This window comes from Nerophis ophidion, linkage group LG22 (assembly GCF_033978795.1).
Source record: "Nerophis ophidion isolate RoL-2023_Sa linkage group LG22, RoL_Noph_v1.0, whole genome shotgun sequence".
Taxonomy (NCBI): Eukaryota; Metazoa; Chordata; class Actinopteri; order Syngnathiformes; family Syngnathidae; genus Nerophis; species Nerophis ophidion.
Window position 1 is genome coordinate 27,678,655 of NC_084632.1, and position 14,120 is coordinate 27,692,774.

The 14,120-nt window shown below is 39.3% G+C and overlaps 1 protein-coding gene across 1 annotated transcript in view; it reads left to right on the forward strand.

The window, feature by feature from the left end:
- Positions 1–866: 866 nt before the first annotated feature.
- Positions 867–14,120, forward strand: part of si:ch211-262h13.5 (uncharacterized protein LOC571127 homolog) — a 31,404-nt gene continuing 18,150 nt past the window's right edge. Inside the window, exons 1-3 of the mRNA XM_061883636.1 lie at positions 867–1,166; positions 6,778–6,888; positions 11,243–11,330. Coding sequence (XP_061739620.1) covers positions 942–1,166; positions 6,778–6,888; positions 11,243–11,330 — 424 coding nt within the window. The 5' untranslated portion in view covers positions 867–941. The remainder of the gene's footprint in view (positions 1,167–6,777; positions 6,889–11,242; positions 11,331–14,120) is intronic.

Consider the following 14,120-nt stretch of genomic DNA (forward strand, 5'->3'; position numbering starts at 1 on the left):
AATTGGCTCACGACTTGATGATATGGAAAAATGTTTTTCTTCCTGAAGATAAACCATTTGAGAAGCACTCAACTCACACTTGCTTACTCCAAATCATCATTGATGCAGAACCAGCAGACAATAACCAACATTATGTTTCATGTTCATTGGAAATTCCCCTGACAGCTTGTACAGCAAATGAATATGTTTGTCTTGATACAGGGAATAACGTTAGCTAACTTAGCATCAACTTAAGACAATGATGTTGCCTAGCTAGCTAGGACTTCACTTACATCTCTCATTCCTCGCTGCTTCTTCCCTGCTGCGGGCGAATAACTTTCTAAAATCCATCTAGGAGTTACAGTTTGAGTCAAATTAAAATCAAAATAATATAATTAACAAATTGTTGTTGGCTAACGTTACCTACCTCAGCAGTGATTCGCATCCCCTCTCTCTCTCCCTCTCTCTCTCTCTCTCTCTCTCTCTCTCTCTCTCTCAACTGAAGTCTCGATCCACATGTGAATAAATTACCATATTAATTAGCCATGTGCTCATTGTTAGTGGAGTGAATAGAGTAGCAATCAATTACCATACTAAGTAGTATGTGCGCTGTTGTCTATGTTATGTAGACTTAAAACTCCGAAGCGTTTTTTTTTTTTTGGTGAAATTTTTACTGGGGCACTGCAGATCAACACTGGGGCACGTGCCCCCAGTGAAATATGTCTGGCGACGCCCCTGACTTAGTCTATAATTAAACTTGTTTTACAGCTCAAATGATTGTTAGTGTCCATTCACTAAAATAGCAACTTTCTTCCACCAAGCAAGTTTTGTCCTTGGCTTCATTCCAACATCCCTCCCTGTTTTGATTCCAAAAGTCACTGACCACACTGAAAACAAACAGAAGAGAACAAACTTCACATTCAACTGAACCTACTCTCTTTGCTCCAGTGGGAACCTCTGCCATGATGCATACGTCCATGTACTCCTCGTTGCTGTTTTTTAGCTCAATGCTGTGTGTGAATGGCGATGGGTTAGCTATGGCGCCCCTTGAACTTGCTCCAGTTCCCTGCAATGACAAAGCCGTGGAGAAGCTGTCTCGTCTGGCTGCCACTTACATCAACGAGGACCGTGCTGACGGGTATAAGTTTGCCCTTAACCGTGTTGCCAACGTCCACCTCCACGCTCAGGTGAGTGGGGCCTTGTTTTTTTTTTTCCTTTTTTATTTGTGTTAAAGGTGTTTTATACTATCCACAAAAGCTGAATGGAGGCAGCCGGACTACTATTCATTCAGAAGAGACCCTTCGCATTGATTAAACCTTTTTGGATTATATGACCGGAAGACTGACAATCTACACCAGGGGTGTCAAACTCAAACACAGATTGGGCCAAAATTTCAAACTGAACAAAGCCGCAGGCCAAGGTTGAACAAATGTACCTTTTAATAGGGACCCAAACTAGTTTTGCATTTAATATTGAACAAGCAGGGCTTATATAACTTTATAGTGACATTCAAAATCCAGTTTCAAATAATAATAATTGAAAAATATCAATGGCATATCAAATAAAATTTAGATAAAAAATTGAATGCCTCTTTTCTATTTGCAGCCTTCTGAGGTAAATATCCAAATAAACTTTTTCCACATACATTTGAAAATAAAATAACAACAATGAATGAATCAAACATTCAAGGCTTGAAGTAGCAAGAGAAAGTGCATGAATAAAATTTTAATTATTGCTCAGTTTGCTACACTGGTTTGCTTTCACACTGAATATGGAACAAGCAACGCTTATATAACTTAACAGTGCAAAATCAACTTTCACAAAACAAACGAAAAACATCAATGGTGTATTAAATAAAATCTAAATAAAAAATGGAATGCCTCTTTTCTATATGCAGCCTTCTGGGGTAAATATCAGCATTAACTTTTTCCATAGGCTAATAAATTTGAAAATAAAATAACAAAGAGGTGAGCGGGGTTTGGTGGTAGCAAGGGGTTGTATATCGTAGCATCCCGGAAGAGTTAGTGCCGCAAGGGGGTCTGGGTATTTGTTCTGTTGTGTTTATGTTCTGTTACGGTGTGGATGTTCTCCCGAAATGAGTTTGTCATTCTTGTTTGGTGTGGGTTCACAGTGTGGCGCATATTTGTAACAGTGTTAAAGTTGTTTATGCGGCCACCCTCCATGTGACCGGAATGGCTGTTGACCAAGTATGCACGGCATTCACTTATGTGTGTGTAGAAGCCCCGTTTATCATGTGACAGGGGCCGGCACGCAGTTTGAATGGAGGAAAAACGGACGTGACGACTGGTTGTAGAGGACGCTAGAGGCAGTGCCTTTACGGCACGCCCCCAATATTGTTGGCCGGGTGGAAATCGGGAGAAATTCGGGAGAACGGTTGGCCAAGGAGACTTTCGAGAGGGTCACTGAAAATCGGGATGGTTGGCAAGTATGAGTATTAGCGGTGAATGCGGTGTTATAATACCGGCGGGCCAGCTCTAATGTTAATTTGGTATTGCCTCAAGGGCCAAATGAAATTACACGGCGGGCCAAATTTGGCCCGCGGGCCAGAGTTTGACACCCATGATCTACACACACATATTTTTAAACTATTTGATTTCAACTAGAATGTAATTCATTGTGCAGGTTTCGGACCAATACTAGTACATTGAAAAGTACAGTAAGTGTTCAATAGAAATAAATATAAATATCGATTGTAGCTGAGATAGGCGCCAGCGCCCCCCGCGACCCCGAACGGGAATAAGCGGCAGAAAATGGATGGATGGATTTCTTGCATAACTTAAAGGCCTACTGAAACCCGCTACTACCCACCACGCAGTCTGATAGTTTATATATCATTGATGAAATATTAACATTGCAACACATGCCAATACGGCCTTTTTAGTTTACTAAATTGCAATTTTAAATTTCCCGGGACTTTTTTCTTGAAAACTTCGCGTAATGATGACGTGTACGCGTGACGTCACGGGGTGTTAGGAATATGAGCGCTGTACACACACACAGCCAAAAGTCGTCTGCTTTAACGGCATAATTACACAGTATTTTGGAGATCTGTGTTGCTGAATATTTTGCAATGTGTTCAATTAATATTGGAGAAGTCAAAGTAGAATAATGGAGTTGGGAAGCTTTAGCCTTTAGCCACACAAACACACGGTGATTCCTTGTTTAAAATTCACGGAGTTGAAACTTTACTATGGATCACAGCGGACATGGATCCCGACCACTTGTCAACCAGCAGGTTTCGGTGAGAAAATTGTGGTTAAAAAGTCGCCAATTACCGGATATCAGATTTTTCTTTGTTAGAAATATAGCTTGGTCCAATTTTTTATATATTCTAACAAAATGCAGATTGGATTTGAACCTATTCTAAACATGTCATCAAAATTCAAAAATTAATCTTAATCAGGAAAAATTACTAATGATGTTCCATAAACTCTTTTTTAATCTGTTTCAAAAAGATTCGAATTAGCTAGTTTTTCTCTTCATTTTTATTGGTTGAATTTTGAATTTTAAAGAGTCGAAATTGAAGATAAAAACTATGTTTCAAAATTAAATTTTCTTTTTTTTCGTGTTTTCTCCTCTTTTAAACTGTTTAATTAAGTGTTTTTTTTCATCATTTATTCTCTCCAAAACACCTTCTGTAAAAGGAAAAAAAATGTACGATAAAATGACAGACAGAAAAACCAATTTATTTACATATATATATATATATATATATATATATATATATATATATATATATATAATCATTAAAGGGAAATTGAGCAAATTGGCTATTTCTGGCAATTTATTTAAGTGTTTATCAAGCTGGTAGCCCTTCGCATTAATCAGTACCTAAGAAGTAGCTCTTGGTTTCAAAAAGTTCGGTGACCCCTGCTTTAAACTATATCATGATTGATTGTAAGGCTTAATTGTAAAGTTACTAAATTGAAAACTAATTAACCAAATGCAAAAAAACATTTACAAACTTCAAAACAAATTTACAAAGTGTAAAACCTGTGTTTGGTGTTTGTCAAAATGTTTTTTTATTTATTTTGAATTTTTGTTTTGGGTTTTGGACAGTTTTTGAATTTATTCTTAGGGCATTAAGTCAATTGCAACTGGACTGTTTGGTTGGTCTTAGAAGACGTTTCACCTCTCATCCAAATAGGATTCATCAGTTCATACTCATAGAATTCGATTGGTCAGATGTAGTTTAGCAGCTGCTGCCAAAACCCCAAATATTTATACTCCAACACCAGAAGGGTGTGCCTGGGCAGGGATGGTTACACCCAATCGTAAAGAGAAAAACGACTGCTGCGATGCAAAAGAGCAACACTAACTGTAAAAGTCAACGACAGTTGTTAAAATGGTATTTCCCCTTGTTAGCATTGAGGTATTGTGTGGCAGAACGATTGCTGTGGAATGACCATCGTCAGCCCAAAATAGTCGGAATCACCCATGTTTGCATTCCATTCAGTTGTAACAAATAGCACAAAAGTTGTGCGTTTTTCTAACTCCTGCTATTTGTTGGAAGCTAAATTGCAGAGACTTATATGAATGGTTGAAAGGCCAGTGTTGTGTGTCGGGGACAAGTGGTGTCGCGGATCTCCTCCTCTACTCAGGGAAAAATGTGACAGACACCAAAATACTATCATTCCATGTAAATCAGGTCTATTTGAAGAACTCAGAATAATTTTTCATCAACACAACTTCCCATTACACTTCAAACCAGGCAACACCCAGAGATAGAGACTAGTGCATCCTAAAGACCGAACAGTACACCCCACCAAAACAATCTGGTGTATGCTATCCAGTGCAATGATGAATGCTTTCATTCATATACTTGAGAAACAAAACAACCACTAAGCCATAGACGGGCAAACTCTACAGGCCAAGACTCAGCTGCCTGCAGCTCAAAGAAAAGAGCTCTCCTTTGAGAACAAAAATGTACACATTCTGGACAAGGAGGATGGATGGTAAGAAAGAAAAGTTAGGGCACCCATCTATTGTATGTCAACGTTGAAAAACCATGCCTGAAAAGAGGAGGTGGTCTGCAACACTACCTGTCTCTCACATACAACACTGTCCTTTCAATTATTCCTAACACACTCTGCAATTTAGCCTCCAATGAATAACAGGAGTTGGAAACATTCTGGTGACAGATGCTCCTTTGTGCCATTTATTTGCAACTGAAAGGAATGCTAACGTGGGTAAGGGCTGGTAGTACTTGATCCGCAGCGATCGTTCTGCAACACCATACAGCAATGTTAACGAAAGGAAATTTCACTTCAACTTCTGTTGGCATTGACAGTAGGATTTTTCTTTTGCAAACGTATGTTTTTCGCACTAGATCTGACCAATCTAAGTCTATGAGCATGAACTGAGGACGCCTACTTAGATGAGAGGCGAAACGTCTTCTAAGACAACCAAACAGTCCAGTTATCAATTGAATGCCCTGAGATAATTTTGGTAATTTACTTTCCACATCATTGTTTTTCAGTCTGTTGTCGTTCTTTTATCCAGCAATGGCACCAATTGACTGTCAGCATTAACACAATAAGTATCAATGGTATATTAATAGAGATATCTGATAATGGCTTTTTTGCCGATATCCGATATTCCGATATTGTCCAATTCTTAATTACCAATTCCGATATCAACCGATACTGATATATACAGTCGTGGAATTAACACATTATTATGCATAATTTTGTCGTGATGCCCCGCTGGATGCATTAAACAATGTAACAAGATTTTACAAAATAAATCAACTCCATCCATCCATCAATTTTCTACCGCTTATTCCCTTTGGGGTCATGGGGGGCGCTGGTGCCTATCTCAGCTACAACCGGGCGGAGGGCGGCGTACACCCTGGACAAGTCGCCACCTCATCGCAGATAAATTAACTCAAGTTATGGAAAAAACTGCCAACATGGCACTGCCATATTTATTATTGAAGTCACAAAGTGCATTACTTTTTTTTAACATGCCTCAAAACAGCAGCTTGGAATTTGGGACATGCTCTCCCTGAAAGAGCATGAGGAGGTTGAGGTGGGCGGGGTTTGCGGGGGGTGTATATAGTAGCGTTAGTGCTGCAAGGTGTTCTGGGTATTTTTTCTGTTCTGTTTATGTTGAGAACATGTGTGCGGATGTTCTCCCAAAATGCGTTTGTCACTCTTGTTTGGTGTGGGTTCACAGTGTGGCGCATATTTGTAACAATGTTAAAGTTGTTTATACGGCCACCCTCAGTGTGACCTTTATGGCTGTTGACCAAGTATGCATTGCATTTGCTTGTGTGTGTGAAAAGTCGGTTTATTGGCGCTCTGTACTTCTACTTACGTCCATGTACACAGCGGCGTTTTAAAAAGTCATAAATTTTACTTTTTCAAACCGATACCGATAATTTTAAAACCGATACCGATCATTTCCGATAGTACATTTTAAAGCATTTATCAGACGATAATATCGGCAGCCCAATGTTATCGGACATCTCTATATTAACAAATGTAAATGTGTCAATAACAATGTTGCGCAATGTACTATGTAAGACCAGAGGACATCTTTTCTTGCTTTGAGCTCTGTCTACTCGAAAATAACATTTATTTTTTTCATCAAGTTCATGCCCTGACCTGCAGCAAATGTACATTTCAAAGAGTTGACACCCTTTGACACCCTTAATGATGTGATCCACAGCAACTTGACAGAAGTCTTTACATAAACTCAAAGCACATTTAATCAAATTTGTCTGTAACATTTGCTGTCCTCTTTTCCTTTACTTCTTTGTATTGTGCATGTCAGGGCCCAGCAGGCAACGTGTACTACCTAGACCTGGATGTCCTGGAGACTAAATGTCACATAGGCAGTCCCAAACCATGGAAGCGCTGTGACATCAGGCCATTCATGGAAACAGTAAGAAAAACACACTTCTGCAAACACAGAATCACGTGCACCCAAGCAACCCTTTGCACTTTGACTATGCTTGTAAGCGCCCTCATTAGCATGGATCTACGAGGCAGGCACACCATTAGACACACATGTGCAATATGGACGTATTGGGGCTGTATATAAGAAGTTGATCTAATTGGCTCACATTTTGCTACTGGAGAAGTACAAACTGTTGGCTGTTAACTAATATAACTATTAGTAAGTTCAAATCAAATGTGTAATTACAATATGATAAGACTGAGAGGGCAGACCTCCACAATGAACACTGTATTCCTGACCCTTTAATGCACAAATTAAGATTACCTACTTATTATTACTACCTGGACATGGAAAAAAATGCAACGAGTTTTTTAAAAAAAACATACATTTTTCAAGGACTTTGGGAATTGTCGAATAGGGTGTATTACAGGTTTAACTAATGAAAAACATTTATAACAATGTTAACAATTTAAAATGTTTTTTTAATGATATTTAATGATGTTCACATATGTTAACTTGCCAATACTGTTAAATTTAGTCCGAAAACATTAAGAAGACTCGATAAGTCTATGATCCATGAAATATTGCTAAATTTTAATAGACTGAGACAAACTTTATTGATCCACAAAGGAAATTGATCCACACAGTAGCTCAGTTACAAAGGATGAAAAGTGTAAGGATGGAAAGGATAATACAGGTATAAAGTAGACAAAAAATGTACCATAGTAGCAACATCAAATATAATATATATGTAATATTTACATATTATATATAATATATATAATATATACTAATATATTATATTAATATATTATATCATCCATTCATCCATCCATTTTCTACCGCTTATTCCCTTTGGGGTCGCGGGGGGCGCTGGTGCCTATCTCTGCTACAATCGGGCGGAAGGCGGCGTACACCCTGGACGATTATATTTTTATATAATATGTACAATATATAACAAATCCCAATTACCATGTACAATATTAGAGTATATGTAACAGCTGCAAAAAAAGGGGCGGCAGCATAAATTAGTGAATAGATTCAGAAGAGAATATACATTATAAACAAAGACAGGTAGCTAACATAGAACCGGTAATAGACAGATATCATCTATTGCTGTATGGCGAGTGATTAGACAGCTAGATGGAGTGCGGAATTAAGGAGTTTTTTAATCGGACACTTTGGGAATGAAGCTGAAGGAGCCTGTTGGAGTATGAGCTCCACTGTCCCTCAATTGTCTGGTGGAGTGGGTGGGCAGAGTTGTCCATGATGGCCTGCAGTTTGTCCAGTGTCCTCCTGTCCCTCACTGACACAAACGCCTCCAACTGCGTGCCAATAGTTTGGCCGGCTTTCCGGATCAGTTTGTCAATCCGGTTTAAGTCCCTTTTGCTGATGCTGCTCTCCCAACAAACCACTGCAAAGTACAGGGCACTGGCCACAACAGACTGAAAACAGCTTGCTGCACACATTAAAAGACCTACGCTTCCTCAAGAAAAAGAGTCTGCTCATGGCCTTCTTGTATACAGCTTTGCTGTTGTCCTTCCAGTCCAGTCTGCTGTTCAAGTGGACTCCCAGCTACTTGTTCTGCCCCACTACTGCCACCATAATGTTCAGCAGACTGCATTGCAAAATGTATAACACCCAGACCCCCGTCCTCTCACACGAGATCCACCCAAGAATAGAGCCTTATGAATCCCTTCCTTCCTTTACTGTACATGCAGGGAGATGAAGATGCAAATATTATCATTTAATGCTTGCAATGTGATTCATTAAGCATGGAACTGTTTTGAGGACGCTGTTTTGCATCTTTATTAAAATGTTCCGGCAAACTGGTAGCCACATGGAGGAGGCGAATCCGTGCAATAGGACAGACAATGGAGAGAGAGAATCGTTCGTGCTCATGTTGACAATCAACATTGTTTCTGTCAGATAAATAATATTGTATCATAATATTAGACAGCAATTGCATCTTTGAGCTACTGAATGACTAAAGGGCTGACTGTTGAGGGTATTCTATTTTTTTTTATGTATTGGTGACACATATCTCCTATATGAAAAAAAAACCCGATATGTATTTTCTTGCATCTGAATCATTCCAGCACATGCCAGCCTCTCCCAGAGCACACTTTTGGCGATAAAAAGTGGGTCCATTGTAGGTCACATGGCAGGTCAACTTCTAAAATGCTCAGAAAAAGTGGCACTCATTATAGTTGTCTGCTTCATGTTTAAAAACAGCAAAAGGGACCATGATAACATGAATATGCAGGAAAGGAGTATCTCCATGGTGACACCTGCCTAGTATGCGCAAAAACCTAATTTAATTAAAGTCGTCTTCACCACGTTTGCACTTTTCATCAATTCTACATGCAGTGTTAAAAGATCACACACAACACGCCCTAAGTATTTTCAAAAACAACAAAGTTGCACCAATTCTATACCTGACAGTTAAAATGTAGTCATAATCAAGTGGACATATGATTAATCACAATATTTTCAAAGCACAAAATTTGTATTTCGGAATGTCAAAAATGATGTCACTCCTTAAAGGGGAACATTATCACAATTTCAAAAGCGTTAAAAACAATAAAAATCAGTTCCTAGTGGCTTGTTGTATTTTTTGAAGTTTTTTTCAAAATTTTACCGGTCCCCGAATATCCCTAAAAAAAGCTTTAAAGTGCTTGATTTCCGCTATTTGCGATGCAACTATCCATTTCCCTGTGACGTCATACAGTGCTGCCAATGTAAACAAACAACGGCGAATACCACAGCAAGATATAGCGACATTAGCTCGGATTCAGACTCGGATTTCAGCGATTTAAGCGATTTAACAGATTACGCATGTATTGAAACGGATGGTTGGAGTATGAAAGTATTGAAGAAGAAACTGAAGCTATTGAGCGAATAGCTATTGACGCTATTCATAGCCATAGTATGGCCGAATAGCTGCGTTAGCATCGCCGGTAAAATGTGCGGACCAAACGATCAGGACTTTCGCATCTCTTGACACTGGAGCAACTTAAATCCGTCGATTGGTAAGTGTTTTTTTCGCATTAAATGTGAGTGGAAGTAAACGTAATATAGTTGCAAATGCATCTGCAGGTTATCCATACATCTCTGTGCCATGTCTGCTTTAGCACAGCCGGTAAATAGCATGTTAGCATCGATTAGCGTAGCATGTTAGCATCGATTAGCTGGCAGTCAACATTAACAAAACTCACATTTGTGAATTTGTTGACTTTATAGTTGCAAACGCATCTGCAGGTTATCCATACATCTCTGTGCCATGTCTGCTTTAGCACCGCCGGTAAATAGCATGTTAGCGTCGATTAGTGTAGCATGTTAGCATCGATTAGCTGGCAGTCACACCGCAACCAAATATGTCTGATTAGCACATAAGTCAACATCAACAAAACTCACCTTTGTGATTTCGTTGAATTTATCGTTGCAAATGCATCTGCTGGTTATCCATACATCTCTGTGCCATGTCTGTCATCGCCGGTAAAATATGGAGACACTTTGGCACATTCAATGGGGGTCTGGCGGCAGACACTTTCGCATCTTCGGGCCAGTGGTGCAATTTGAATCCCTCCCTGTTGTTGTTGTTATACCCTCCGACAACACACCAATGAGGCATGATGTGTCCAAGGTTCCAAAAAATAGTCAAAAAAACGGTAAATAACAGAGCTGAGACCCACTGTTTGTAATGTGTTGAAAATGAAAATGGCGGCTGTATTACCTCGGAGATGTCACGTTCTGACGTCATCGCAAAAAGAGCGATAAACAGAAATGCGTTTAATTCTTCAAAATTCACCCATTTAGAGTTCGATAATCGGTTAAAAAAATATATGGTCTTTTTTCTGCACCATCAAGGTATATATTGACGCTTACATAGGTCTGGTGATAATGTTCCCCTTTAAGCGTTGCTTAATGTACTCATATTTTTATACCTGCAACGGTCTCCTAAAATACAAAGAATGTGCGTATATTACTCCCTGCTCTGCACTTTTGAATATCTAATGGCTCTTTTGTTTGTGAGAAAGATCTTTTTTTCACTTACAACAGCTGACCAATGGGTGGCAGTGAATTCCAATTGCGTCCACAGTAGTGACAAGTGTCCATGAAAGAGTTAAACATGTCCATCTGAATTGTTTGATTAAAAACAAATGCATGGCCATGTTTTTCCACTGCAGCCTTGAAAGTGCAGTTCTATCTGCTTGGTGTGCTTGGTCAATGTCAAGCAATTCTGTTGATCCGAGTTGTTGGATAGCTAAAATTTCAGCTGTAATTATTAATAGTGAATCAGTGAATCAATTCCAAACTCTCCTTTTTCAATTTTCAGCAAATCTCTGGTAACTGCAACACGACCATCCTGCACACAACAGAGGGTTACTCCTACCTGTACAGTTACGACTGCACTCTTGTGCCAGGTAATGTAAACATACAGACAGATGAGTTATTTATATTAATTTCAATTTTCATTTATTTCATATTTAAGATTTTAATTTTATTCTGCATATTATCACCTACCAATGATGCTTTATGACTGAATAAGCTAAATATTCTAAGGTTGTTCTTCATTTGTAGTAAAGGATCAAAATACATTTTCCTGCAGCTGCCCTAAGGCAATGTATACTTCAAAGTTAAAATATAATGTATGTTTGCTTCCCTGCATGTTCCAATTATTTAAGTTTGTATTTTGTTAAAGTTAGCAACTTCACTTCATTGCAGATTTTCTATTAATAATATTACATATTCTATTAAAATTTGATCAAATATAAAGCATGTTTTATGTATTATTGGCCTAAATTAAAGGCCTACTGAAATGAGATTTTCTTATTTAAACGGGGATAGCAGGTCCATCCTATGTGTCATACTTGATCATTTCGCGATATTACCATATTTTTGCTGAAAGGATTTAGTAGAGAACATCGACTATATAGTTCGCAACATTTGGTCGCTAGCAGAAAAGCCTTGCATGTACCGAAGTAGAAGCCGATGTGCGCGTGACGTCACCGGTGTGAGGGCTCCTCTTGTTCGCACATTGTTTACAATCATGGACACCAGCAGCGCGAGCAGTTCTGACCGAGAAAGCGAAAATGTCCCCATTAATTGGAGCGAGGATGAAAGATTTGTGGATGAGGATAGTGAGAGTGAAGGACTAGAAGGAAAAAACAAAAAAAGACAGGGCAGTGGGAGCGATTCAGATGTTATTAGACACATTTACTAGGATAATTCTGGAAAATCCCTTATCTGCTTATTGTGTTACTAGTGTTTTAGTGAGATTATAAAGTCATACCTGAAAGTCGGAGGGGTGTGGTGACCGCCAGTGTCCTTGAGGGAAGCCATGGAGGAGCCAAGAAAGTCGCAGCTGCCTCTTTGACAGCTGCAGGAAGAACGACACAAGCTCCGCTCATATTTATGGTAAGAACCGACTTATTACCACAATGTTCTCACCGAAACCTGCCAGTTGACATGTGGTAGAGAAACATGTTTGCTTGACCGCTCTGTTCCATATTAAAGCTTCACAACAAACAAAGAAACACCGGCTGTGTTTGTGTTGCTACAGCCGGCCGAAATACACCGCTTTCTACCAACAGCATTCTTCTTTGTAGTATCCATTATTAATTGAACAAATTGCAAAAGATTCAGCAACACAGATGTCCACAATACTGTGTAATTATGCGATTAAATCGGACGACTTTTAGCCGTGAGTGGTGCTGGGATAAAATGTCCGCTACAACCAATAACGTCGCAAGCACGCGCCAACATAAGCGTCATCATTCCGCGACGTTTTGAACAGGACACTTCGCGGAAAATTTAAAATTGCAATTTAGTAAACAAAACCGGCCGTATTGGCATGTGTTGCAATGTTAATATTTCATCATTGATATATAAACTATCATACTGCGTGGTCGGTAGTAGTGGGTTTCAGTAGGCTTTTAAGCATTTTCAAGCATAACAATGGCTAAATGAACCAAGAATATCAATACTAATGTGAACATCTCACATTACAGTACAATTTATATTTTATATGATTTCCTATCCTGTGCTCTTTTTTTTAAATCTCACATCCTGTTTGATTTCATTGAACTGGTCCAAGCGCTGGCTCCCTCACCTGTTCCTGTTTGCCACTGAGGACACACCTGCCCTTGCTTGCCAATTAGAATGCTTCTCATGCCATGCTTTATTTGAATAGTTTTTTCTTTGTGCTGTTTGTGCACTTCAGCTGCATTTTCCATACTAAAAAAGGGCTTTTTTATGCACTTGCCTAATGTCTCCGCATCCCGGGGTCCAGACATACACCAGAGCGTAACAACTACAGTATTATTGGCCACAAAAATAGACCAATCAGAGCGCATTGTTCTGTACCGTGGCCACTGATTGGCTCAGCCTCAGGCTGCATTACTATATTGTAGGGGTCTTCAACGTTTTCTAGGGCAAGGACCCCCAAAATGACAGAGAGATGAAGCAGGGGCCAGCTACTTATACAGTGGGGCAAAGAAGTATTTAGTCAGCCACCGATTGTGCAAGTTCTCCCACTTAAAATGATGACAGAGGTCTGTAATTTTCATCATAGGTACACTTCAACTGTGAGAGACAGAATGTGAAAAACAAAACCAGAAATTCACATTGTAGGAATTTTAACGAATTTATTTGTAAATGATGGTGGAAAATAAGTATTTGGTCAACCATTCAAAGCTCTCACTGATGGAAGGAGGTTTTGGCTCAAAATCTCCCGATACATGGCCCCATTCATTCTTTCCTTAACACGGATCAATCGTCCTATCCCCTTAGCAGAAAAACAGCCCCAAAGCATGATGTTTCCACCCCCATGCTTCACAGTAGGTATGGCGTTCTTGGGATGCAACTCAGTTTTCTTCTTCCTCCAAACACGATGAGTTGAGTTTATACCAAAATGGATACATGGATAATACAGCAGAGGATTGGGAGAATTTCATGTGGTCAAATGAAACCAAAATAGAACTTTATGGTATAAACTCAACTCGTCGTGTTTGGAGGAAGAAGAATACTGAGTTGCATCCCAAGAACACCACACCTACTGTGAAGCATGGGGGTGGAAACATCATGCTTTGGGGTTGTTTTTCTGCTAAGGGGACAGGACGATTGATCCGTGTTAAGGAAAGAATGAATAGGGCCATGTATCGTGAGATTTTGAGCCAAAACATCCTTCCATCAGTTAGAGCTTTGAATGGTTG